Genomic DNA, 24,727 nt, shown 5'->3' with positions numbered 1-24,727 from the left:
TGGTACATGTGCTTCCGGGGATTGGAATCAGGACCTCATGCTTGAGAGTCCAATACTTTATCCATTATACTACCTCCCAGACCACCCATTGCAGTTTCCAATGAAGGGAATGGAAACACAGAACTCTGGCTGTGGGAATGGTGTGGAATTATACTTCTGTTATTTCATAATTTTGCAAATCAACATTAAATCACTAGTAAAAAGACAAAAAAGAAATGTGAGTGAGAAAGGTCATGTTAGGGGGTCAGGTGGTGGTGCACCTGGTTAAGCACACACATTACAGTATGCAAGGATCTGGTTCAAGCCCCTGGTCCTTACTTGCAGAGGGAAAGCTTCACAAGTGGTAAAGCAGGGCTGTAGTGTCTCTCTCTGTCTCTCTTCCTTTCTATCTTCCCCTCCTCTGTCAATTTCTCTCTGTCTCTATCCAATAATAAATAAAAAAAAATTTTTTAAAGGAAGAGCATGTTAGAAAAGTGAGTGAGAAAGATCATGAAAAAAGAGGCCAACAGACAAAAAGCAGACTGTTAGAGAAACCCTGTGTTGGACAACTCCTAGAGGTGGCAAGGGAGAGTTGTGACCTGGGCTAGAGACAATCCAGGTACACACAGGGTGGCAAGTTCCAGGCACATGGGGGATGGAGAGCAGGAAGGAACAGAGTCTTTAGTAATTGTCTGGGGAAATTCCATCCATGTCTGGCTGCTAATAGGTTGTGGACAGAAGATGGTGACTTTGCTATTATCGCCTGAACTTCTTGCATCAGAGTCTATCTTGCTTTTTTTTTTTTTTTTTTTTTTTCCCAAGAAGTCCTGTGATGAACCTTCATAGAAGGGAGCTGGGGAAGGCACCAGTTAGCCTCCTTCCTCCCCCAACAGAAGCTGAGCCCCAGAAAGAGACAAGTAGAAAAGCTATCAGGCCGACTGCTGGCTGCCACTCCAGTCCCTCCACCTCACACCTACTTCCCTATCCGCTTTGCAAAAAGGATTGTCAGTGGGCAGAACTTGTGAGGCAAAAGTCTGCCTCTCCTATTTTATTTTTACCAAAGCACTGCCCAGCTCTGGCTTATGGTGGTGCAGGGGCTTGAACCTGGGGCTTTGGAACCTCAGGCATGACAGTCTCTTTGCATAACCATTATGCTATCTACCCCTGCCTGCAAAAGTCTACCTTCAGCTTACTTCTGACTATGGACAGGATATTAGATATTTTTCCCCAGTTGAAAATGCATCAATTTCAATAAAGCTTTTTTTTTTTTTTTTTTTTTAATGTGAAAGTGAAAGGTCAAATCAAGTGTTTTTCTTCCTCAGAGCTGAATGCTCTGAGCAGCCCTATCTGGCCTGGCTGGCCTCCCTCTGGAGCCACCCTGCCCTCATCTACTCTGTGAGAAAAGGAAGACCTGCTATGTCACCTGCCCACTTTGGTGTGCGGGTTGCTGAGACAATATGTCCTGTCATGGTCTTTGTCTGAAGTCCCCTCAAGGGCAGGCTCTGGTGTGCTGTGAGGCTTGTTGAAATGCCAAATCACCTTTCAGATCTGACCTGTTTTGTAATGGAAAATTCTATTTTTTTTTTCTCTTGAGACAATGGAAATCTCTTTATTGTGCTCCTTCATTATGCAGATTGCCACCATTATGTGTATGCATATGAGCCTTTAGAAATAGCTCCCAGAGGGACTGGGTAATCAGCCTACCACTGAGATTCCTGAGGCTGCAGAGATGGAGTTGTGGAAGTGGTGCTCAGTTGCTGGGGCTGGAGGCTCAGCTAACAGGTGGGGGTCAACCACCATGGGTTCAGTTCTCCAGAGACAGCCATTCACACTGGGACCAAATCACAGTAATCTGCAGACTCTAATGGGACCCTGTGGCTTTGCCTGGCATAGGGCATGAGAAAGGATGTAGGGGTCGGGGTGTGTGTGTGTGTGTGTGTGTGTGTGTGTGTGTACAGGGGTCACTCCTATTGCTCCATGCATACAAAGCCAGGGTCATCTCTCTAGTTGTATCTGAATAACTGCTGCTGAGAAGAGAAAACCCCTCTTCGTCTCTGTGTATTTTAAATCTGTACAAAATGGGGAAAATGGCTTCCAGGAGCTGTGGATTTGTAGTACAGGTACCGAGCCCCAGCAGTTATCCTGAAAGCAAAAAAAGAATCAAAGAGAAAATCCAAGGGTAGCCAGAGGAAAGAGAGAGACTGCAGGCAGAAAGTAAGCTAAGGGCAACAGTTAGGCTGCTCACAGGAAACAATGCAGGTAGGAAGATGGGCAACATTTTACTGCAAGGGGGGCTGGGTCATAGCTCAGAGGCAGAATCTAAGCCTCATAGTTGTGAGTTCTTGAGTTTGATTCCTTTCCCCAAGTAAGTTCTGAAAGCAGAATCTTTCAATTCTATACTCAAGCTAATTTTCAAGAACCAAGGCAAAATAGAAACTTTCCAGACGTTAGTAGATCTGTTCTCCCATACTCAAGCGAAAATCGATCCACTGTTATTCAAGTACCTTCTGGAGCTCTGCACATCCCTCAAGTAGCCCTCAAACATCACTTCCTTCTGGAAACCTGCCGACTGCCCACTGGATTTTGTTTGTGTTCTCTCTCTCTCTTTCTGGTTGTCCTAGGGATTTTACTGCTTCAGGCTGACTTTTTCCAGAAAGGGAAAGAGAAAGAGGGAGACGGTAAGGAGACACCACAGTACCAAAGCTTCCTTCAGTGTAGTGGGCGCCAGGCTCAAACCTAGGCAGTATGCAAGACAGAGCAGTCAGTGGACTATCCAAGTGAGCTATTCTGCCAATCCTCATTCTTCTCTTAGGATCCTATCACTCTCGGCCTTGTGCCCTGAGCGTGTGAGAATTTGCCTTTCCTTTCTACCACTCATAAATTGGCTGAGGTGCCTGTCCTGCTCACCTTATCATCCACAGCATACTCATACACTCCAGGGGAGGGCAGGGGGTTGGTGGGTACTAAGTTTTTCTTACACTGACTTCATTATTTTAAAGATTTAAAATATATATATATATTTTAAAAATACCTTTATTTATTTATTGAACAGAGACAGCCAGAAATTGAGAGAGAAGGGAGTGATAGAGAGGGAGAGACAGAGACACCTGCAACACTACTTCACCACTTGCAAAGCTTTCCCCCCTGCAGGTAGGGGCCCAGGGCTCAAACCCGGCTCCTTGTACACTGTAACATGTGCACCCAACCAGGTGTGCCACCACCTGGACCCCAAAATATTTTATTTATTTATTGGATAGAGACAGAGAGACGTCTGGAGGGAAAGGGAGAGAGGGATATATACCTGCAGCACTGTTTCACCACTTGTGAAGCTTTCCCCCCTGCAGGTTGGGACTGAGGGCTTGAACCCAGGTCCTTGAGCATGGTAACGTGCACTCAAGCAGGTGAGCCATGGCCTGGCTTCTCATTAACTTCTTACACTACCTTCCATGTTGTTTATGGCTAAGATATTGTTTTCAAATAACCTCCCCAATTATTATTTCACCAGCCACTCTTGAGAAACTGGGCAATGAACTAATAAGCCCAAGACAGTGTCTCTAGGTACAGCTGGCCTACAATAGTTGGTTTAATTTGGCTGTTTGCAGAAGAATGTTAGAAAAAATGTCTGGTTTCAAGCAGGGGCAGGGATATTGCTAATCAGAGCTTCCCTGCACCCAGGTAGGAAGAGCAATGGTATATATTGGCCGCAAGCCCACGTTTTCCTGCGCCCATGACCTGCTCCAGACCAGCTTGTTCTGTTTGTTGGCATTCTCTTTACATAGTGAACTGAGGGTCTCAGTGTGAAGGCACCCCTAGTTGCACCCCTGCTGGTCCCCTCATAGCTGGCTCATCTTCCTCCTGCCATTTCACTAAGTGTGTTGTCACCTTTCCTTTGGTGCCCATTAAGTAGGACACCATTTTTAACTCCTCTTATGTCCCCCCACCCCATATTCAAACTATCAGCAAGTCCCTTCAGCTTGACCACTGCCAGTCCCATATGTCACCTCCGCATTGTCTGCCCCAGGCTGCCTTTGTTTGTCTTACCAATGCCTGACACTGCCCCCTACTGGGTGCTAGGTGAATTGCAGGGATTAAAAAAAATGCTCCAGAGGCCACCTCCAAAACTCTGAACTTCTCTTAACAGTGTGCAGTGACTCGGCCTTGAAGGAGTGTGTATTGGGTGTCTCAGGAGAGGCACAGGGAACCACTGTGAGAAACCTCTAGAGAGACAGGGTGGTTAAAGTTGACAAGTTCGAGGTCCAAGCGGGATGCAAAGTTTCATTTTGCGTGACACAGGCAAACCAGTGTGGAAGGAGGTGAGGAAGGAGAGCAGCGTGTCACTTGTCAGCTTGTCACTTGACACGCCTCCCTCGAGTCTCTGATGGAACTTTCTGAGGCAGGAGTGCTGCTAGAATGCCCCCGCCCCCACTCTCTCTCTCAGCTAACTACTGACCACAGCATTTTGTGCTCACACTGTTCCTTTCAACAAGCATCTTCAGAACATTTCTTTTAAGTCGATAGCTGTTAAGTTTGAGAGTGTACAGGAACCGTGGGGCTAAGTAACTTGTCTGGTGTGTGTGTGTGTGTGTGTGTGTGTGTGTGTGTGTGGTGTGGGGGGGATGTAGACAAAGAATTAAACCATTATCTCAAAACTCTGCCCTGTGGCATTCTTTGCACATTGCAAAAACATTTGGGAAGATGCTTTGCCTGTCCACTCCCTACTCAGCTCCCTCCTGCCTCAATGCAGGGAATAGGTACAAGGGCTACTCTGGAATGGACAATGTGAATTTGGTCCTAAGAAGTCCTTGGCCACCTTGGAGACAGAAAGCTCCATCAGCGACTCGAGGGAGACAAGTGACTCTCAGCTCACTCCGAAGCACTCTGCTCTCCCTCCTCGCCTCCTTCCACACTGGTTTGCCCGTGTCATGCAAACTGAAACTTTGCATCCCGCTTGGACCTCGAACTTGTCAACTTTAGCCACCCTGTCTCTCTAGATGTTTCTCACAGTGGTTCCCTGTGCCTCTCCTGAGACACCCAATACACACTCCTTCAGGGCCAAGTCCCTGCACACTGTTAAGAGAAGTTCAGAGTTTTGGAGGTGGCCTCTGGAGCACTTTAAAAAAAAAAAAAAAATCCCTGCAATTCACCTAGCACCCAGTAGGGGGCAGTGTCAGGAATTGGTAAGACAGATGTAGAGGTAACAAGTAGAACAAGCTGGTCTGGAGCAGGTCGTGCACCCATGAAAACATGGATTTGCTGACAATATGCACTATACTGTTCCTATCTGAGTGCAGGGAAGCTCTGATTAGCAATCTCCCTGCTCCTGCTGTCGCCAAGTGGAAATGCAGGGCTATCACACCTCGTTCTCCTCCCTTTGCCCAAGCCCCCAGTGCAGAAGGCCTGACTGATCTGCTTCTTGCTCTTGCAGCCTCCCACCATCGCCATCCATGAGCGGCTCACCACTTAAGTTGTTGCCTATGCTTGGAGTGATCCTCCCTTCCTGCCTGTCCAAGTCTTACCACCCCTCCCGTCTGTTCCAAGGTCTGTCTCCCCAGGAAATCTGCTTTCATCATTTCTGTGAAGAGTCATTTTCTCTTTTATGCTAACCCCTGGGATACTCATCCACAGGCCACTATAAAGAACTTTCCTCTAAAGTTCTTTACACTTTTCTCTCACTCAAAGGGAAGTAACCCAAGGCTTTCCCTCAAGTGTTGTTTCGAGGGAGGAAACTTTTTTTTCTTTTGAAAAATTTCTCTTATTGTAAAAATATTTTATTTTATTCATTTATTCTGGAACTAGACAGAGATTGAGAGGGAAGGGTGAAAGAGAGAGACACCTGCAGCATTGCTTCACCATTCCTGAAGTACCCTGCCACCTGAACTAGGTTCTGTGATCACTGTAACATGTACACTCTAGCAGATGCACCACCAACCAGCCCCATATGTTTTTGATTTTATTGAGTAGTTTACAAGAAAGTTGGACTTTGTTTTTCACAATTCAAATCAATGTATTTAATTTGAATCTCAGATGCTTGTGAAGTTTCCCCCGTGCAGGTGGGAACCAGGAGCTTGAACCCAGGTCTTTGCATACGGTAGCAGAGTACACTCTACCGAGTGAGGAATTACTGTGCAGTTGCTAGCTTCTTGCTTTAGCCTTGGCGTAGTTATTGACAACGCATTGCCGAGTACAGCCCTGGGGTCTCTGATATTCCCTGCACTTTGGCGAGTCAAAGAAGCTTTTTCTGAGTGGCTGATGAAGATAAAGGGGCTACTCTATCTTTTGCATTCAGAACAAATGCCACAAATTGCATTTTAAATGATCTCTAGTGGACTTGTTGTTTTAACTCTCCCTTTCAATACAGGAAATTGTGTCTTGAACTTCAGTTTCACTCGAAGCAAATTACATCTACGAAAAATATAGACCTGTTAGAATGTAAAGAGCTACACAGAGGCAGCCTGATGGGCTGGAAAAATGCTCCCTTTGTGGCAGACTCACAACCGAGAAGCTTCAGCTTGTTTCACAAAACATGACCTTTAAGCTGTAGAGAAAGTGCATCTAAATTAAGCTTGAACGTCAACTAGATTTAACCAAAGATTTCTTTTTTCCTTCCTTGGGGCTGGAGAACTTAAAGAATGTAGAGAAAAAAAAAGAGCATCATAAATTCTAGGTCTGTTTTATCAGATATGAAGACTGCTCTGATTGTTCCTATGACAGGTAAGCAAACTATCTTGATTAATAAACCCCCCTCTGAAGAACTCATTCTGCTTCTTCAGAAGTTGCTTTTTTTTTTAATTGTAGCTCTTATTGTTGTTGTTGTTATTGATGTCATTGTTGTTGGATAGGACAGACAGAAATGGAGAGGGGAGAGGAAGACAGAGAGGGGTAGAAAAAGAGAGACACCTGCAGACCTGCTTCACCGCCTGTGAAGGGACTCCCCTGCAGGTGGGGAGCCGGGGGCTCAAACCAGGATCCTTACTCGGGTCTTTGTGCTTTGTGCCACCTGTGCTTAACCCGCTGCTCTACTGCCCGACTCCCCTGCTTTTTTTTGGCTTTACTTTCACCCACCTTTTCCCCATTTTCTGAATAAAAGTATCTAACCTCCCCCACCCCCCACCTTCCAGGATTATTACGAACAGGGATGAGCAGAAGTAACAGAAGACAAATCAATCAGGAAAAGAGTGAAGAGAAACCCCCACTTAGTGGCTGGGAAACCCCATCAGAGCAGGGGAGGTAGCTGAGCCTGCTAGACCACCAACTTGCATGCTTGAGATTCCAGTGGTCACAGGTCCAATCCCTGACACCACCTTATATGAGAGGTGAACAGAGTAGTGATCTCTTTCTTTTTTATTTTAATTGTATTAGTGATTTAATATTGATTTACAAAATCATAAAGTAACAGGTGTATAATTCTGCACTGTTCCCACCACCAGAGTTCTGGATCCCCATTGCCTCCATTGTAAGCTACAGTAATTCTCTCTAAGTTGTAGATATGGGTTAACTATTATCTCTACAACTATCTGTCTATATTTGTATCTATTTGTCCATTTTTTCCCATGGTCCCATCTTCTCTTCCTTTCCAAGTCACATCTACAGCTATTACTACTTTCGAATATCCTTCCTTTTTTCTTCTTCTCTCTCCGGGTCCTGATGGATAGGAGTTCAGAGCCCTCTGGTCATCTTCTCTCTATCATTTTTCCTCCATTGCGAGTATGGACCAAAATTCTTTTTGGGGTGCAGAAGATGCGAGATGGAGCCGGGTGGTAGCACAGTGGGTAAGTGCAGGTGGCACAAAGTGCAAGAACCGGAATAGGGAAGTAAGGATTCTGGTTCGAGCCCCCAGCTCCCCACCTGTAAGGGGGTCGTTTCACAATCAGTGAAGCAGGTCTGCAGGTGTCTATCTTTCTCTCCCCCTCTCTGTCTTCCTGTCCTCCCCAACAACAATGACAGCAATAACAACAACAAGCCCTAGCAATAACCCTGGAGGCAAAAAAAAAAACAAAAAAACATGGGAGATGATTTTGTTCTCATCAAAGTTAAAACCTTTGTTTTTTAAATAAAGTTTTTAAAATTATGTCTGTTTTTTAAAAAATGTATTTTATTTATTATTTATTGGGTCAAGACAGAAATTGAGAGGGAAGGAGGTGATAGGGAGAGAGAGAGATACCTACAATACTGCTTTATTGCTTGTGAAGTTTCCTCCTGCATGTGGGGACTGGGGGCTTGAACCTGGGCCCTTTCACATTGTAACATGTGTGCTCAACCCAGTGAACCACTACCCAGTACCCCAATTAGTCTGTTTATCAGATCTTGTTTGTTCTCATATTTCCTATTCTAGGTAAACCTCCTATCTTGGAGAACAAGACCCTTAAGATATAAGTCATTTTACTTCTTTACAATTTGTTTTTGCTCTGCCTTCCACTCACATTTTGCCCATTTTCCAAATGGATTTATCTAGAACTTTCTCCCTCTCTCAAAAAAAAAAAAAAAAAAAAATGGCCACCAACAGGAATGAAAAGTGACTGGTAAAGAGCTCGCTGGGATAGTGTACCTGCTTTGCCATGCACGTGACCCAGGTTCAAGCCCAGCCCCCACTGCTTGGAGGAAGCTCTGGTGCTGTGGTCTCTCTCCCCTTCCCCCTTCTCTGAAGAAGTCAGCCTGGAGCAGTGAAGCCCCCATGAGGAGACTCTGGATCCTGAGCCCCTGAGGAGACTCTGGATCACTGAGAAAGCCCTCTAAATGATGACTCTTGTGTTGCCAAGACGACGATGCACCTTTAGCTTCAAGAGGCCCAGAGTTAGCCCAAAGTAACAGCTGACCAAGGCACAGGCAAAAAGAGAATCCTGAAGCCTGAAGAACCTGAAGAGAAAAAAACGAGCCAGAAACAAGCTGCTAAGAATGTAGGGCCAGACAACAAAGGATGACATAACAGAGTTTAGTCCTCATAATAGCAACAGTGGACACTGGCTGACATGCTCAGAGCCACCCAGATATCGAGCTAGGGGGCCCAGAAGGTGACTTGGGTGGGAAGTGTGCCCCTCTCCTGTTGGGTAGTATGCCACCTCCCCCTGGCTTCTGCTTAACCATATGCCTATATAGGGATTTACTGATCCAAAGCTTTGGTCTATTTACATAAATCACTTTTACATAAAGCACTCCAGGGCATTGGTGGTTCAGTGATAGGATTCTTGCCTGTTCCGCCCCCTCCTTGTCACACTCTGATTTTCACCAGTCACTTTTCTCTCCACCCTCTCTATATCACATCCTGTTTCCACCCTACTTGGAGAGTATAAAAACAGCTGCTCTTCTGATTAAAGACACTTGGAAATTGCTTTCTGGCTCCGAGAGTTCCAGAGTGTATCTCCTGCGGAAGTTGGTGCAGCACGAGTTCCTGATCCCTCTCCCACACAGCAGCCTAGATCAGCTACAGTTGAGTTCTCTCCAACCCAGAGAGCACTAGCTCGGGAAGAAGTACCCTCAGGCTATCCCGGCATCTGGCACCTGAACAGGGACACGTAAGCAGCAGATTTTCAAGAAGACATCTTAGATAAGTACACACCTTTTGGGTATCTGCAATATTGTGTTAAGGCACTGTGATTTTTTTTCTTTCTTATTGTTTTCCTGAGATCTCTCCACCATGGAAAATCTTTTCCAAATCCTGCATTCTTTTTCCAGTATACAATTTTTATATATCTGGGAAATTTTTCTCGGGGCTTCACCTTATATCCTGTTGATCATCATAGCAGCTTTTAAGGGATATATAGGGCAACCTCTCAAAAGGCTTAAGGACCTAGAGGCTGAGGTCCAAGAGATAAAGGAAGTAATCATAGAACTTAACCAGCACCTTAAAAACAAGAAGAAGCAAAGGCCTGTCGTGATCTTGACCCACCCTAATTCCTCTGCATCTTGCCCTGAGGCCCCTATTTTGGCATCTTGCCCTGAGGCCCCTATTTTGGCAGACACGTGTCCGAATTCTCCTTTGGACTCCACAGCCACTTCTTTGGCCACCCCCATTTTGGCAGACACGTGTCCGGAACCTCCTGCTGCCTCCACGGCTGCTTCTTCACCCACCCCTGTTTTGATAGACACATGTCCGAATTCTCCTGTAGCCTCCAAAAGCACTTCTTCGGCAACTTGTCCAGAAGCTTCCACTTCGGTGACTCCTCCTACCGCTACACACTTATCAGAGCAAGTCCACACATTTCCGGTCAATGTTGCCCCCAATAGACAAAAACCTCAGGCCTGGTATCCATATTCCGCCACAGACCTGAAGGAACTACGCCAGGCTATCAAAGATGATGGTGTTCATGCCCCATGGACCAGGTCCATTTTACAAGGCCTGCTTCAGAACCTTAATACCCCCCAAGATTGGATAGATGTGACTCATGCTACGCTCCCAGGCCCCCTCTTCCTGCAATGGGAGGCATTCTTTCGCGACGAATGTTTACAACAATCGCGGAAAAATATTCAAAATCAGCCAGAGGGTAATTTTGATGCATTGTTTGGAACAGGCCAATTAGAAACAGGGATTCAACAGGCGGAAGCCAAGTTTCCAGCGGGGTATTTTGATCAAGTACGCCTGTGTGCATTAAAAGCATGGGAGCGATTAACACCACCTATGGGAGCAGCCTCAGCCCCCATTCTCTCCCCGCAACAAGAACCTGATGAATCCCTCCCTAAATTCATTGCCAGGGTCCAGTCGAGTTTGGAAAGGAAGATTTATAATCCTGATGCTCGCTTTCTCCTCCTGTGATCCATAGTCTGGGATGGAATGCTTCCGCATTTTCGACAGGCCTGTATCACTCTTAAAAACGAACACCCAGATACTTGGATTCTAGCTACACAGGATCTCAGATCAAGCTCTTTTCAAGGACCTATGTTACAGGCCTATGCAGCTACCTTACATAAGCAAAAAGGGGCTTGCTTTCAGTGCGGTCGCCAAGGGCATTGGCGTAACCAATGTCCAGAAAATAGACCGCGACCCCACCTCCAGTCAGGGTGACCCCACCTCCAGTCAGGGCAACCCCGCCTCCAGACAGGGAATCAGAGACCACGAATGCCTTGTCCCAGATGCCAGAAAGGATTTCACTGGAGGAGAGATTGTTGGTCAAGGTTCTATAGGAACGGCACGCCTCTGCCAAATGTAAACAGGGATTTAAACTAGGTATGGGGCTTCCCTTAGCCCCGCCCCCAAGAGGGAAGGAAGCAGGTCGCCCGCTTGGTGCTGTGCCCTTCTTCCACAAACAGAAGCCCAGCTTGGGACTCAATCCGTCGCTATACCCACCACACCAAGTAACAATAACAGAGGGTGAGCAGAAGGAGGAACCCACGGTATGTGGGAACTTCCAGCATAGAAATAACCGGCTGGAGCAAGAGAACGGCTCGAATTCAGAGCCTGAGATTTTATGGACCACCCCTGTTTGAGAAAGGGGTCACCCAACTATTACAGTAAAGATTGGTAATATTCCTTTTAAGTGTTTGATTGACACGGGAGCAGATAAGACAATATTAAGACAAGCAGAGGTTCCCCAGAGTTGGGAACTCCTCCCAGGACCACGCTTACATGGTGTTGGAGGATTGACTCAGGCATTCCGCACACGAGATTCCCTTGTGTGGGAAGATCCATAAGGGACTACCAGACGCTTTCAGCCTTTAATAGCTGATATAAGCACCAATTTATTGGGAAGAGACTTGCTGGAATCTTTAGATGTAGTGATATCCTCAGACACCTCTGCAGGACACCACACTCACTCCTGTGAGACTGCTAGACCCAACCAGCACCCCCAATACTAACTGCCACTGTTCGTAACCGAACTCCCCGCTTAGATTGGCTTTCTAATGAGCCTGTCTGGGTGGAACAGTGGCCTTTGCCTAGGGAGAAGCTAGAAATTTTAAAAAAACTCGTCCAAGAGCAGTTATCTTTGGGACACATTTGTCATTCTCGGAGCCCATGGAATACTCCAGTCTTTGTAATTAAAAAGCGCTCAGGAAAATGGCGCCTCCTCCAAGATCTTCGTGCAGTTAATAAAACCATGCAGGTTTGGGGCTCCCCCCAAAGGGGTTTGCCTCTTGCTTCCGCAATTCCCACAGGAATTCCAGTCATAGCTATTGATATACAGGATTGTTTTTTCTCTATTCCCTTACACCAACAAGATTGTAAACGTTTTGCTTTCTCTGTTCCTTCTATTAATAATGCCAGCCCTGCCGATAGATTTGAATGGGTGGTACTGCCCCAAGGCATGGATAATAGTCCTACAATTTGTCAAGAGGTTGTTAAATCTGCCCTTTTCCCATATATTCATAAGGGCCTTAAGGTTTTTCATTATATGGATGACGTGTTAATATGGGGAGAATTAGATACAGATCTCTCCGCCCTACGTGATTTTCTAATCCCTGCCTTAAAGAGAAGTGGACTTAATGTAGCTCCTGAGAAGATACAGCTAATCCCTCCAATATCTTTCTTAGGCTCAGAGATTTCCCTAACGCAGATTCGTCCTTTAAAACCTTGTGTTACTTTTCCTTCTAATCTCACTCTTGCTTCTTTACAAAGTTTTCTTGGAAATTTGAATTGGCTTAGGCAGTATCTTTATCTGCCTACGAGCTGCCTGCAACCACTGTTCGATCTGTTAAAAGGAAACAAACAGCCCTCCTCAAAGCATATGTTAACCCCCGAAGCCTCCTTGGCTCTGGAAAAAGTTAACCAGGCTCTCCAGGACATGCACCTTGTTCGGTTCTCCTCCTCCTCTCCAGTAAATCTTCTAATCTTTAACTCCACCCCCACGGTAGTGGGGGCATTGTGGCAGAAACATGGCGTTCTCGAATGGCTTCATACGCCAGTAGGCGGAGCTCCAAGACTCCTTACCGAGATTGATGCCTTAGCATTTATGGTTCGCCAAGGAAGAAACAGATCGGTTCAGGTCTTAGGAAGGGAACCAGATTCAATCATTCTTCCCTTTTCTCTCACAGATACAGAATGGCTCATACACCACCATTATCGTTTTGCCATAAGTTTAATGGGTTTTCCAGGACAATTAGATAATCATTTTCCCTCTAATAATTTGATAGCTTCTTTACCTCTGTTGCCTCTACTAGTACCTAAACTTTTCTCTCGAGATCCCATCCCCTCTGCTCCTACAGTGTTCACTGATGGTGGAAAAAAGGGAGCTGCTGCCCTTATATATTATCCAGACCAGCAATACCCCAAACCTCTCTTTACTGAACTTCCTGATAATTCCCCTCAGTACAAAGAACTTTATGCTGTTTTCCTTGCATTAAAAGCTGTACCAGAATCCTTCAACCTTTTTTCCGACAGTGTGTATACTGTTAACTTACTTCCATGGCTTGCTCGATCTTATGTAAGAATTGATGACAACCCACTTTCTCCTCTTTTAATTCAAATAGCCTCTATGCTCTGTTCTCGAACCCATCCACTGTATGTTCAGCACCTACGTTCCCACAGCCCTCTTCCTGGTCCCCTGTCCGAAGGGAATGCTGCAGCTGACCGCCTTGCCTCCACAGGAATTCTACTAGCCTCTGTCTCTAATCCTGCTGACTTTCATTCCCTAACCCATGTTAATCTTAAAGGTCTTCGAGCTCGATTTCCTGATATTCCTCTGCCACAGTTAAAACGTATTCTTGCTACATGTTCCTCCTGTGCAGGTCTAATCAAAACACCTGCTATTCAGACTCTGGGGGTTAATCCTCGAGGTTTAAAAGCCAACGCTCTTTGGCAAATTGATGTTACCCACATACTTAACTTTGGCAAACAAAAATATGTGTTCGTCTCAATTGATACCTTCTCTAAGTTTATGTGGGCTACAGCTCAGACTGGAGAAAACTCAAAAAAGCTTATAAGCCATAAGCTCTCCTTTTTGCTGTAATGGGCTTACCTCTTCAACTTAAAACGGATAATGGACCTGCTTTTACCAGCAAACAATTTAAAGATTTTTGTTCCCTCTGGAACATTACTCATACATCAGGCATTCCGTATAATCCACAGGGACAAGGCATTGTTGAGAGGGCCCATCAAACTCTTAAGGCTCAATTAAATAAAGAAAAAGGGGGAAATTTACCCCTCTAATATCCAGCTGGCAAAAGCCTTAACTACATTAAATCTCTTTAATATTTACAAAACCTCAGACCAACCTCCTATAATTCTTCATTGGCAAACACCACCCACCCTCCCAGCTATTAAAGTCAAATGGAAAGACCCACTTGATAAAATTTGGAAAGGACCTGACCCCCTGTTGACTATGGGGAGGGGTTTCGCATGTATTTTTCCACAAAATTACTCCAAGCCTGTTTGGGTTCCTGCCTGCCATGTTCGGCAATACCCACATGATGGCACTGATATCCCTAAAGAACAAGAAACACTGCAAGAAGACTGGCTGCAAGAGGACTGGCTACAGGATGCACCCCAGGATCCATAATACAGCATGGCAGAATAAAAAAAAAATCTGATTCACAGAACTCTTCCCCCCCTGAATGAATGTCTTATGCTATGACTGGCCAGTTGTGTTTTGTGAGTGAGTGAGTGAAAAAAAAAAATTGAGTGAGTTGAGTGACCAAAATTTTTGTATGACCCATTGTGCTCAGAGTACTCTGAAAGTTAACTGGCTTTATATAAAATGGCTGGACGCAGCCATGGTTTCTGGAGACGTCCAGAAACAGTCCAAAAATTGTTCATTCCCCCTTTTGATTTCTTTTTTAAGTCTTGATATCAATATGAAATGTTTAGTCTTAAACTGTGTGAGTAAAGATGTTTCAACTATGACAGTAGATCTAAATTCACATTTGAAATGATATATCTTATTTACAAGTTTTTCTCCTCCTGTGTGTTATAAACTATATGTTTAATATGCGTGTTTCAAGTTTGGTAAACATTAACTTAACAGTTAAATTGTAACTTCGAAGCTACATTTTTACAAGAAGAGGTAAAATCAATTCATTTAAGTAACTGAGTGTTTAAGGTAAAACTCTAAATATTCAATGTGACAATTCATCATCTCCTAAGTTAAAATACAAATTCTCTATACAGGACATTTTTGGAGGGCCCCCAAAAATGTCCTGTAAGCTATCTTGTGGAAATTAATCCACAACAAATTTGGCATCAATCCGATATTGTAAATGTACCAAAAAAAAAATTGTCATTAAAATGTGTTAACTCTAGTAACCTGAGTTTGCTTAAAAACCCAATGTAAAAATAGTTAAGAATCAATATATGTGACTTAAATTCGGTATGAAAACTTTGCTATATAAAGACTGCTACATGAGGTCACGTAAGATGACCTTTACACGAAATTATAAAGATTCCTAAACCAATTATAATCATTGAGTTATCAATTGTAGTAAACTTCTAATTTGTTACAAAGTTTTTTCCTAAGTAATTGACTACAGCTATGACAAGCCTTCGCATAAAGAAGCATCTGCTCATATAGAATCCCCAGAAATCCATCTTGGACCCCTGACCTCTGACATCACCCACAATTACAGCCATCCCCAGAAACCCATGATGTGACCTGACACGATCTGGAGAACCTGATTCACAGACTCCAAAGGACAAGACTTTCCTACTGCCTTTCTTTCAACCATCGGTGTCTGCTCTTCCTGCTTCTGTTTCGCCCACCATGTTTTGGCGGTTCCAGGTCACTCTCTGTAGAGAAGAAAAGTTCCAGTGGCCGTCCTCCTCCATCAAGATAGACGTGTGGCATTTATTTCCTGGCCTTTGACATTGGACTGATGCTTCTATAGAACTTGCTGGACACTCCTTTTATACTGCTGGACTTCTTGAAGAATGACTGTAGCAGTTCATAGAACTTACCGCCAGCTGACTTGGGATTTTGCAATGCCAGATCACCCCTCTAGCCCCTCGGCTTATCAGGCCCCCACTCCTCCACCCATCAGGCTCACTCTGTCTCTTGCTACTCTTACTTATCCCTCCCTGTCTTGTGCTAGTTCTTTTTGAAGACACTTACACACTATCATTCTGCTTTCTTCCCAACAGGTTTCCGTTCACCCCTACACTGCTATTCCCCTGACAGAGATGAAGCCTTTTACAGACATTGACCCAGTTATATATGGCCATTAAGTAAGAGGAAGATGTTGGGGAATTGTGAGGATATGGTTGAGCTTGGAAGGGCTTGAGCCTGTGGGGTGTGTCAATCCTGTTAGTCTCTCTCTCCACGGAGAGGTTGAGCAAGGAGGGACAGTAGAACCCCCAAAAAGGTGTGCCTCTTATCAGTCTCCCTGCCTCACAAAGTGCCCCGCACTCCTGATACTATGGCAAATAGTTAAAAAGAAAGGGGGAGATGTTGGGTAGTATGCCACCTCCCCCTGGCTTCTGCTTAACCATATGCCTATATAGGGATTTACTGATCCAAAGCTTTGGTCTATTTACATAAATCACTTTTACATAAAGCACTCCAGGGCATTGGTGGTTCAGTGATAGGATTCTCGCCTGTTCCGCCCCCTCCTTGTCACACTCTGATTTTCACCAGTCACTTTTCTCTCCACCCTCTCTATATCACATCCTGTTTCCACCCTACTTGGAGAGTATAAAAACAGCTGCTCTTCTGATTAAAGACACTTGGAAATTGCTTTCCGGCTCCGAGAGTTCCAGAGTGTATCTCCTGTGGAAGTTGGTGCAGCACGAGTTCCTGATCCCTCTCCCACACAGCAGCCTAGATCAGCTCCAGTTAAGTTCTCTCCAACCCAGAGAGCACTAGCTCGGGAAGAAGTACCCTCAGGCTATCCCGGCACTCTCCCATGTGCCCCCATTCACACACGCCATATAGAATGCCATAAAAAGCTCACGTCTAGTCTCTGCATGTGGGTTTGTGATTTGGGCTGTGCTAGTTTATTGATCTTATCATGTTGCGCCATGCCTCTCTCTCCCTTCTCACTGGAGTCCACCCCACCCTGCAGCCTGCTGGATAGAAGTCTCCCTTTCAACTGAAGAGAACAGATGCAGTTTGAATCAAGGCCCGTGTGGGGGTTAATGGGTAGCTCAAAGCACTCGACCTGGGGAGCTGGCTCAGAAGGCACCAGGGCTAAGGGTCTGGCTCAGTCCCACCACCTCCTGTTAGAGAGGAAATTCACTCCCAGGCTGGCTCTGCCCAGGATGCTGACTCTTTGGTTGGTTCTTAAAAATCTAAGGCTAACCCATTCCTAAAAAAATGATCCGGGGGGGACAGGCGGTGGTGCACCCGGTTAATACTATGTACCCCGCACATGGTACTACATGCAAGGACCTGCACAAGGACCAGGGTTCAAGTCCTGGCTCTCCACCTGCAGCAGGCACACTTCACAAGCAGTGAAGCAGGTGTTTATCTTTCTCCCTCTCTATCACCTCCTCCCCTCTCAATTTCTCTCTGTCTTATCAAATAAAGTAAAAAGGAAAAAATGGTCGCCGGGAGTGCTGGATTCATAGTGCTGGCACTGAGCCCTAGTGATAACCCTGGAGGCAAAAATAAAAAACAAACAAACAAACAAACAAACAAAACGACCCTGATTTAACAGCTTGTGATGTCCAAGGGAACAGCCCTAGAGCCCTTTTACTCTGGTGTACAACAGGTCAAATTGTCTCTGTAGTGGACCAGACAGAGGCTATTTCAGGCTCTGGGGGCCATATGGTCACTGGTGCATACGGCAAACTGTATGCAAACAAACAGGCACATCTATGTTCTATGAAGACATTATTTATGGCTGAGGAAATTTAAATTTCATATAGTGAAGTGTTGTCCTTTTGCTTTTTGCTTTTTGCCCTCCTAGCCATCTGTAAATGTAAAGATCATTCTCTATGTGTGAAAAAGGAAGGAGGGAAGACTTGGGCCATAGCTCAAAGACGTCTGGTCTGTAGCCTCCATTTTCACATCAACTATTAGTGGCTTGGTTGGTCTAAGAAGAGGGGACGAGAAGCAGCCAATTCCAAAGCAGCCAACTTTGAAGGGAAACGTCATCCATGGCAGTCAAAGCTGTGACTAGAGGGAATGTGACCCCCCCCCCCCACTGAAGATAGTTTTTAGACCCATAAAAATATCACCATGAGAAAAGATACTCGTTGTGATAATGCATTTCTCTCGACACAACTGGAATTTCCTCCTTGAGAGCAGCTCTCAGAAATGGAGTGTGCCCTTCTGAAAAGTCACAGTGACAGGAAATCTCCCTGCACTGATTTTTTCTTTTCTTTTCAAAAACAGCCTCCAAACAAAACAAACAAAAGCCAAACCGAATGCAACAAAACCATCTCCACTCAACCAACAAGAGCAAAAGCAGAGTTACCACGATCCTTTTGGAACTAGACTGGGAAATACTGAGGGGCGGAGGGATGGGGTGGAGGAGGGCTCTTGTGGTCCAGTTAGTTAAATAAGGCCACTTTGGTCCCTCACCACACATGACTTTAAGATGAGACGGCAACAGACTAGGCTCAGAAGCCCTTGAGGGTGGCGCCCCAAACAATGTGAGTGCTGTTTGGACAACACATTGTCAGCCAATTCATGATTTTCATTTTCTTGAATTGTCAATATTTAAAAGCCACATAAAGGCCAGGCACACAGGGCTCTTATTCTTGCACCCCAGCGTCCAGGAACAGAGCACAGGCATCTCAGGCCACATCCCCACCACGTCCTGCCCTGCAGCTCCCAGCCCTGTGGCAGCCATGCGACCCTATGCATGTGGCTTTTCCACATGCAAGAAGGGGACAGAATCACAAGGGTCAAGAGTCAAAATAACACATAGCTTGACAGTGAGAGGCCCATCACCCCTACCTCTCCTCACCCTCCACGTGAAAGTGCTCGGTAAGTTTTCCTCTTCCCCCTTCTTCGGAATGTAAGGCCTTACAGATCTGCATCCTCCTCTGCGTTCAGGTAGACTAGCTCCTGAGGCTGTCATTAATAGCAGTCCACAGAGCATGTCCTCATTGTTGTTTTACAGCTACTTACCAGCCCAGCGGGAGAGCAGATTGGCTTACTGCACTAATGGGAGAATAGATTGTTTACTACGTAGTGGGAGCTCTGTCTATTTAAGTAGTTGATAAACACAGGTTACAGCAATCTTTTGCTTTTACAAATATTATGCAGTGAACAAGTATGCCTTGTGTCATTTCATGACTGATAAAAGTCTGTTAGTGAGGAGAAAGACCATAGGTGGGACTGTGGGGTCAAAGGGTAAGTCACCTGCAATTGGGCCTGGGTTAGCCACTGGTCCCCACCTGCAGGAAGGAAACTGCACAAGTGATGGAAAAATGCGTTAGGTGTCTTTCTTTCTCTCTTTCTTTCTTTGTTCCTTTCTCTTTCTTTCCTGCTGTCTTTTTCCTCACTTCCTCAACCCTCTCAATTTCCTCTATCCTATTAAAAAAAGTCATCATCGGGTGTAATGATTTGTCATGCAGGTACCAAGCCTCAGTGATAACCCTGGTGACAATAAAATCAACCGCCAACTTCCCAAGTGGGTGGTGCCATTTAGCGTTCCAAACACCAAGGCAAGGACAGGTCTGTTCCCTTATGCTTCTCCACTGGGATCTGTTACTTTTTTTTTCTTTTTCTTTTTTACCAGAGTACTGTTCAGCTCTGGTTTATGGTGGTGTGAGGGATTAAATAAGGGACTTTGGAGCCTCAGGCATGAGAATTGCTTTGCATAACCACGTCCCCCACTGGAGTCTGTCAACAAGTTTTCATAAAGTCTTTGCACTCTGGTAGGTGGGGATGTATCTCAGGGTTGTTATTATTTACAATTAGAAGCAAGAAGATTTTTCCTCACACACATAAGAGACATAAGAGACATTTGTATGGCTTGTCCTGAAAACTGTCTATTTTTCTATTGAAATCCAACTTTGGTTGTTGATTTTCCTACTCATTTTCCTTCCTTAGCATCTGAGAGCATTCAGAAAATTAGCCCTTGATTATGATATGTGCTACAAATGGTTTTCTTTTTTTCCTGTTCGTTGTTCGTTTTCCGCTCGTGTTCATGGTCTGTGTGTGTTTGCATCCTTCTTTGTTCACTGAGTTGCTGTGCTTTTAAATTTTACTTCTTTTGTGTTTGCTTTGGACTTTTTGAAAGACAGGTCTTCCTGATTTCAGGATGAAAACTGAACTTACCTATCTTTTCCTCTAGTAATTTCTATAGAGTTCACACTTAAAAAAAAAAAAAGTAAACCTTTGATCCGTTAGGAGTTTGTCAAGGTACATTGTTATGAAGAATTTTTCCTACCAGGAGCTTGACCCTAGATTTCAGGCAGGGGATAAAGATGAAGGAGAAACCTGAAGAGGAAGATGAACATGAGCAGCTTATGGGGGAGACAGGCTGGGGGTGGGGGGAGGAGATTAGCCAGAGGCAGTATTTTCTGCGGGGAGGGGGGGAGGTCTGGACATATAGGTCCCCATTATTGGCCTTGGAGGCACCCCTTATCACTTTTCTCCAAAGTATCCACTTGCCTTTAAAATGACTAATGTGCTTGGCTATACTGAACTAACTGCATTTCTGTGATAATTAGCTATCTTACCCCTTTTCACAATGTGGTTCCTAGATCCTGGTCAGAGTGTGCTAACCAGCATTGCCACTCTGAGTTGAGGGACTTGTAGTCAAAAGCAAAGCACCTTGATGTGTCAATTATCCTCAGGAGGTTTGACTTGCATAAATGCACCATTTCAGAAGGCTGCTTGCAATGCTGTTAGTCTACATACAACATATTTCTTTGCTCCTTGATCTCTGGAACAGAGGAGTTGGGGTGGGCCCTTCTGATCAGAGCCTCATTCAATAACTCCTAGTGCCATACAGAGGGCTGGGAGAGGCTGGAGGTCACCTGGAAGGTGTGCCCTAGTCTTTGCTGAGAGTGGCTGAGAAAACCCAAGGGCTGCTGCAACTCAAACTAAGTGATTTAGATGCTTGGGGGGTGGGGCTCAGGTGTCAGTAATGTTTAAAGCTCCACCATGTGATTCCAGTGTGGAGCCACTGTTGAAGTAGCCTGCTATACACCAGTCTCAGTCCTCCTGCCCCAACCTTAGACTCTGCGGAAGAATCTGCTCTCAGCAAGATCTTGTTCCTGTGCACATGTGAGCTGGAGAAGCAGAGGTCTAGAGCAGCGTTTCTCAAAGTGTGGCATCTAACTTACCAAGAGGGCGAGAGAGGGCGAGAGAGAGAGAGAGAGAGACACAGAGACAGAGACAGAGAGAAGGAGAGAGAGAGAGAGAGGAAAGAGAGCTATTCTGACCCTTTGAGTCTAAGGGTATCTGCATTTTCTTATATTCCTTAGGGGTTGATCCTAAGCCTCTTGCTTAAGAACTTCTCCCAGAAAAAACCCCCTGCAGAATTAGGAGTGTCTTCTCCTGACCTGAATCCCCTCAATGACTGTAAAAGGCCAATACACACCCATTTCGAGTGGAGGATGTGTTGGTGGCAAATCTACAAGCACTTTGGCCTGAACAGGGTGGTATTGGACTCTGGGGCCTGTAGCACAGCAGGTGTTGGTGCTAGTGAGATTATGTTTACAGGCTGACACAGAAATCAGTTTTTTAGACTGTAGAACTGAATAGGTTAGAATTTGCACACACAAACCTCTACCTTAAAGATTAAAGCAGCCAGAAAAGAGTTCTGGGCAGTGGCACACCTGGTAAGTACAGGTGGTACAGTGTGCAAGGGCCCTGGTTTAAGCCCCCAGCCTCTACCTGCAGGGGGGAAGTTTCACAAGTGGTAGGACAGGCTGCATGGGGCCTCTCTCCCTTTTATCTCCCTCTCCTCTCTCAAATTCTTTTTATCTATCCAATACATATGTAAAAAGAAATGAAAGAAAAAAGAGAGAAGAGAAAAGGAAAGGAAAAGAAAAAAGAAACCAGAAGATAGCCCACACAGTAGGTAGAGCACATAAACTTACGTGCCTGAGGCCCTGGGTTGGAACCTCAGTACCACATGGGAGCACCTTGGACAGCACCAGGGGAGCTCCAAGGATGGTGGAGCAGTGTTATGGTCTTTCTTCTTTTTGTCTGTCCCTCTCTTGTTTCTTTCTCTCTCAAAAGCTGGGCTAGGGAGACTGTTCAGTAGTGCTGTGTATTCACGAGGTCCTAGGTTATTTATCTATTTATTTATTTTTGCCTCCAGGGTTGTCAGTCACTGTGGTTAGGTGCCAGCACTACAAACCCACTGCTCCTGAAGGCCTTCCCCCCCCATTTTATTTGCTACAACAGAGGGAAATTGAGAGAGGAGGAAGAGATAGGAAGAGAGAAAGATAGATACCTGCAGACCTGCTTCATCACTTGTGAAGTGTCCCCATTGCAGGTGCGATGCTTGGGGCTCCAACCCAGATCCTTGCATGGGTCCCTGTGCTTAGTATTATGCTCATTTAATCAGGTGTGCCACTGTCCCCCCGTTTGTTTTCTAACACTGCACACATTAAAAAAAAACAAGATTAAAAAACCACAATATTGAGGCTCAGATGCATCCTTCTTGAAAGGTTCTCACAAACCCTGTGTGCATAGCTGAAAGAAAGAGTGAGCTCCCCTAGGGAGGTGTCTTCATTTACAGAGGTCTTTTTGTAATTTTTGCTTAGCCCCCCCCCAAATTTTTTAAAATGAAAACAGAAGTTTAAAAAAGGAAATGAAGCCAGAAATGGAAAATTCCTCTCTGAAAAGATGTGTGTTTGGGGTGTGTAGCACTTCCCTGTCCTCTTTAAAAGCATCCCAGCCCCTGGAATGCATTTATTTAAAAGCTTTGATGGTAACAGAAGCATTAAGTGCATTTATTCTCAAACACCCAGACTCTTAAAAGTGTGCATCACTTGACCTGATGTGACAGAACTGAAATCTTTGTCATTCTAAAGTGACAGTTGTAATGGATAATGGTAGGGAATGGGGAACAGTCATCTCAGTGTCACTGGTAGATAACTTTGGAGCAAAATCAGCAGAAGCAAAGAAACTTAAAACTGGAAGAAAGAGAGAGAGAGAAAAAAAAGTCTTCTGAGACTTTGCTTTGAGAAATTTTAGGATAGTGTTTCCTAAGCTTTTTTTTTTTTTGGACACTGGAGCTGCTGTGAGAGTGTAATGAACAGCTGTGAATTCTCTTTTGATGAATACCCTACTCCATCTTTACCCTACACCCTAGTCACAGTGATTTCTGAGGTTCCTTGCCCTCCTGGAACCCATATTAGAACCTCAACTTTGATCGTGGATTGTTGCTTTCTTCCCTCAAAGCTAGTTGATCGCTCCCATTTAGACCTAGGAGTTGTTTTCTGAGCATCCAAGTCCCAGTGGCTGGAAAATCCAGCTGACTGTTTTCACTGAAATGGAGATTGTGCTGTCTCCAGGGACTCAGGAAACGCCCGGTGAAAAAGCCAGTCCAGGGGATGACGCTTGGGAAAAAAAAGTTCCTTGATTGAAGAAATCTGCCATCTTTCAGGATGATTGTCTCTCTGGGTTTGGGGGGTAGGAGAGCGAGGGGTACACAGGCAGAGCCCTGGGGCTTGGCTGCGGCTCCCTTCATTCTGGAAAGTGATGGATCTCTCCTCCCACATTAGAAAGTTGTCAGTCTGCCTCTCTCTCTTTCTTTCTCTTTTCCTCCCTCCCTTCCTTCCTCTCTCATTCTCTCTCTTCCTCCTTTCTTTTCTGCCTAAGTCCCTTGTACACCTGCAGACTCACTGGATGTAACCCTTCACCCCCAAGCCCATCGTCCCCTTATCCCCCAAGAGGACTGGCTTGGGGCTCAGGTGCTGGCCAAGGAGGCGCCCGGGCCGGAAGCCCTGGGTCTCCGCAGTCCCCCCCGCCCCACCCCGCCTACCGGCACCATGGAGTAGGTCATCATCATCAGCATGTCGTGGCTTTCGGCTCGGACGTGCGGCGCTGGCTCGCCGGCGTGGCTGCGCCTGTTGCGCGCTGCGGCCGCGGGCTCCGGGGCGGGGTCTCGGGCGCGGTGGCCTGCGGGCCGGGGTTCGGGTGCGCGGCTCAGCTCGGCCAGGAAAGCGCGCAGGGCGCTGTCCTCCCGCTGCTCGCGGCCCCTCTGCGCCTCCAGCGCCCGCAGCGCCGCGCTCAGTCCGCGCCACTGGCACAGCGCGAACACGGTGCCCGCGGCGTTGAGCGCCGAGAGTAGGGCCACTGCCGCCAGGGCCCCGCGCAGCCCCCAGCCCGTGCCGCCCCGGCCCCCGCCCCGCTGCGCGCTCCCGGTCATGCTCCCTGGCTCTGCGGCGCTCCGGCTCCCGCGGCCTTTTGACACCCGGGACCGCGGACTGGGCGGGTTGGGGACCGTGGTGGTGGCGCCTGGGGACGGGGGCAGAGACGAGGGGAGGAGGGGAGCCAGTGCAGACGGGCCACGGAAGAGGAGGAGGAGCGGGCAGGGCTGCCACTCTGGGTGCCCAGCCCAGCGCGCAGCCTCTGCTCTGGTCCCTGCTGTTCAGCCTGTGGACACAGCCACGACCCAGGCTGAGACTGGGGGTTGGGGGTTGCAGGGACTCGCATTCCCAGGGCCTGACAAGTCCAGGCTTCCGCCCCTGCGACACCCCCGCCAGCTTGGAAAACCGGGCATGCCCAGAAGCCATGGCAATGTCCACAGCCCGGACTGCCCAGTCCTTCAGCCCAGCACAGGGGCCTACGTGGCTGGGAGCCGCCCCCCCCCCCCAGGGGACTTTCCCAGGAAGGGCATGGAAGCTGTGGCCAGGATCCGGCAGGCCCAGACCTTTTTGGGAAAGCCACATCTGGTACAAAATCTGGAGCATGGGAACTCAGTGAGTACCACCTCAGCATGCTCCACTTCAGACTGTGTCCAGAGATGTCAGGCA

General features: G+C 46.3%; 1 protein-coding gene across 1 annotated transcript in view; it reads right to left on the bottom strand.

Moving 5' to 3' along the window:
• GLDN (gliomedin) overlaps positions 1-24,495 on the bottom strand; it is a 65,837-nt gene extending 41,342 nt beyond the window's left edge. The window contains exon 1 of the mRNA XM_007531893.3: positions 23,734-24,495. Coding sequence (XP_007531955.2) covers positions 23,734-24,120 — 387 coding nt within the window. The 5' untranslated portion in view covers positions 24,121-24,495. The remainder of the gene's footprint in view (positions 1-23,733) is intronic.
• Positions 24,496-24,727: the final 232 nt, after the last annotated feature.

The sequence above is a fragment of the Erinaceus europaeus genome, chromosome 16 (assembly GCF_950295315.1).
Source record: "Erinaceus europaeus chromosome 16, mEriEur2.1, whole genome shotgun sequence".
Lineage (NCBI taxonomy): Eukaryota > Metazoa > Chordata > Mammalia > Eulipotyphla > Erinaceidae > Erinaceus > Erinaceus europaeus.
Note: the sequence above shows the minus strand (reverse complement) of the source record. Positions and strands in the feature narration are given on the sequence as shown.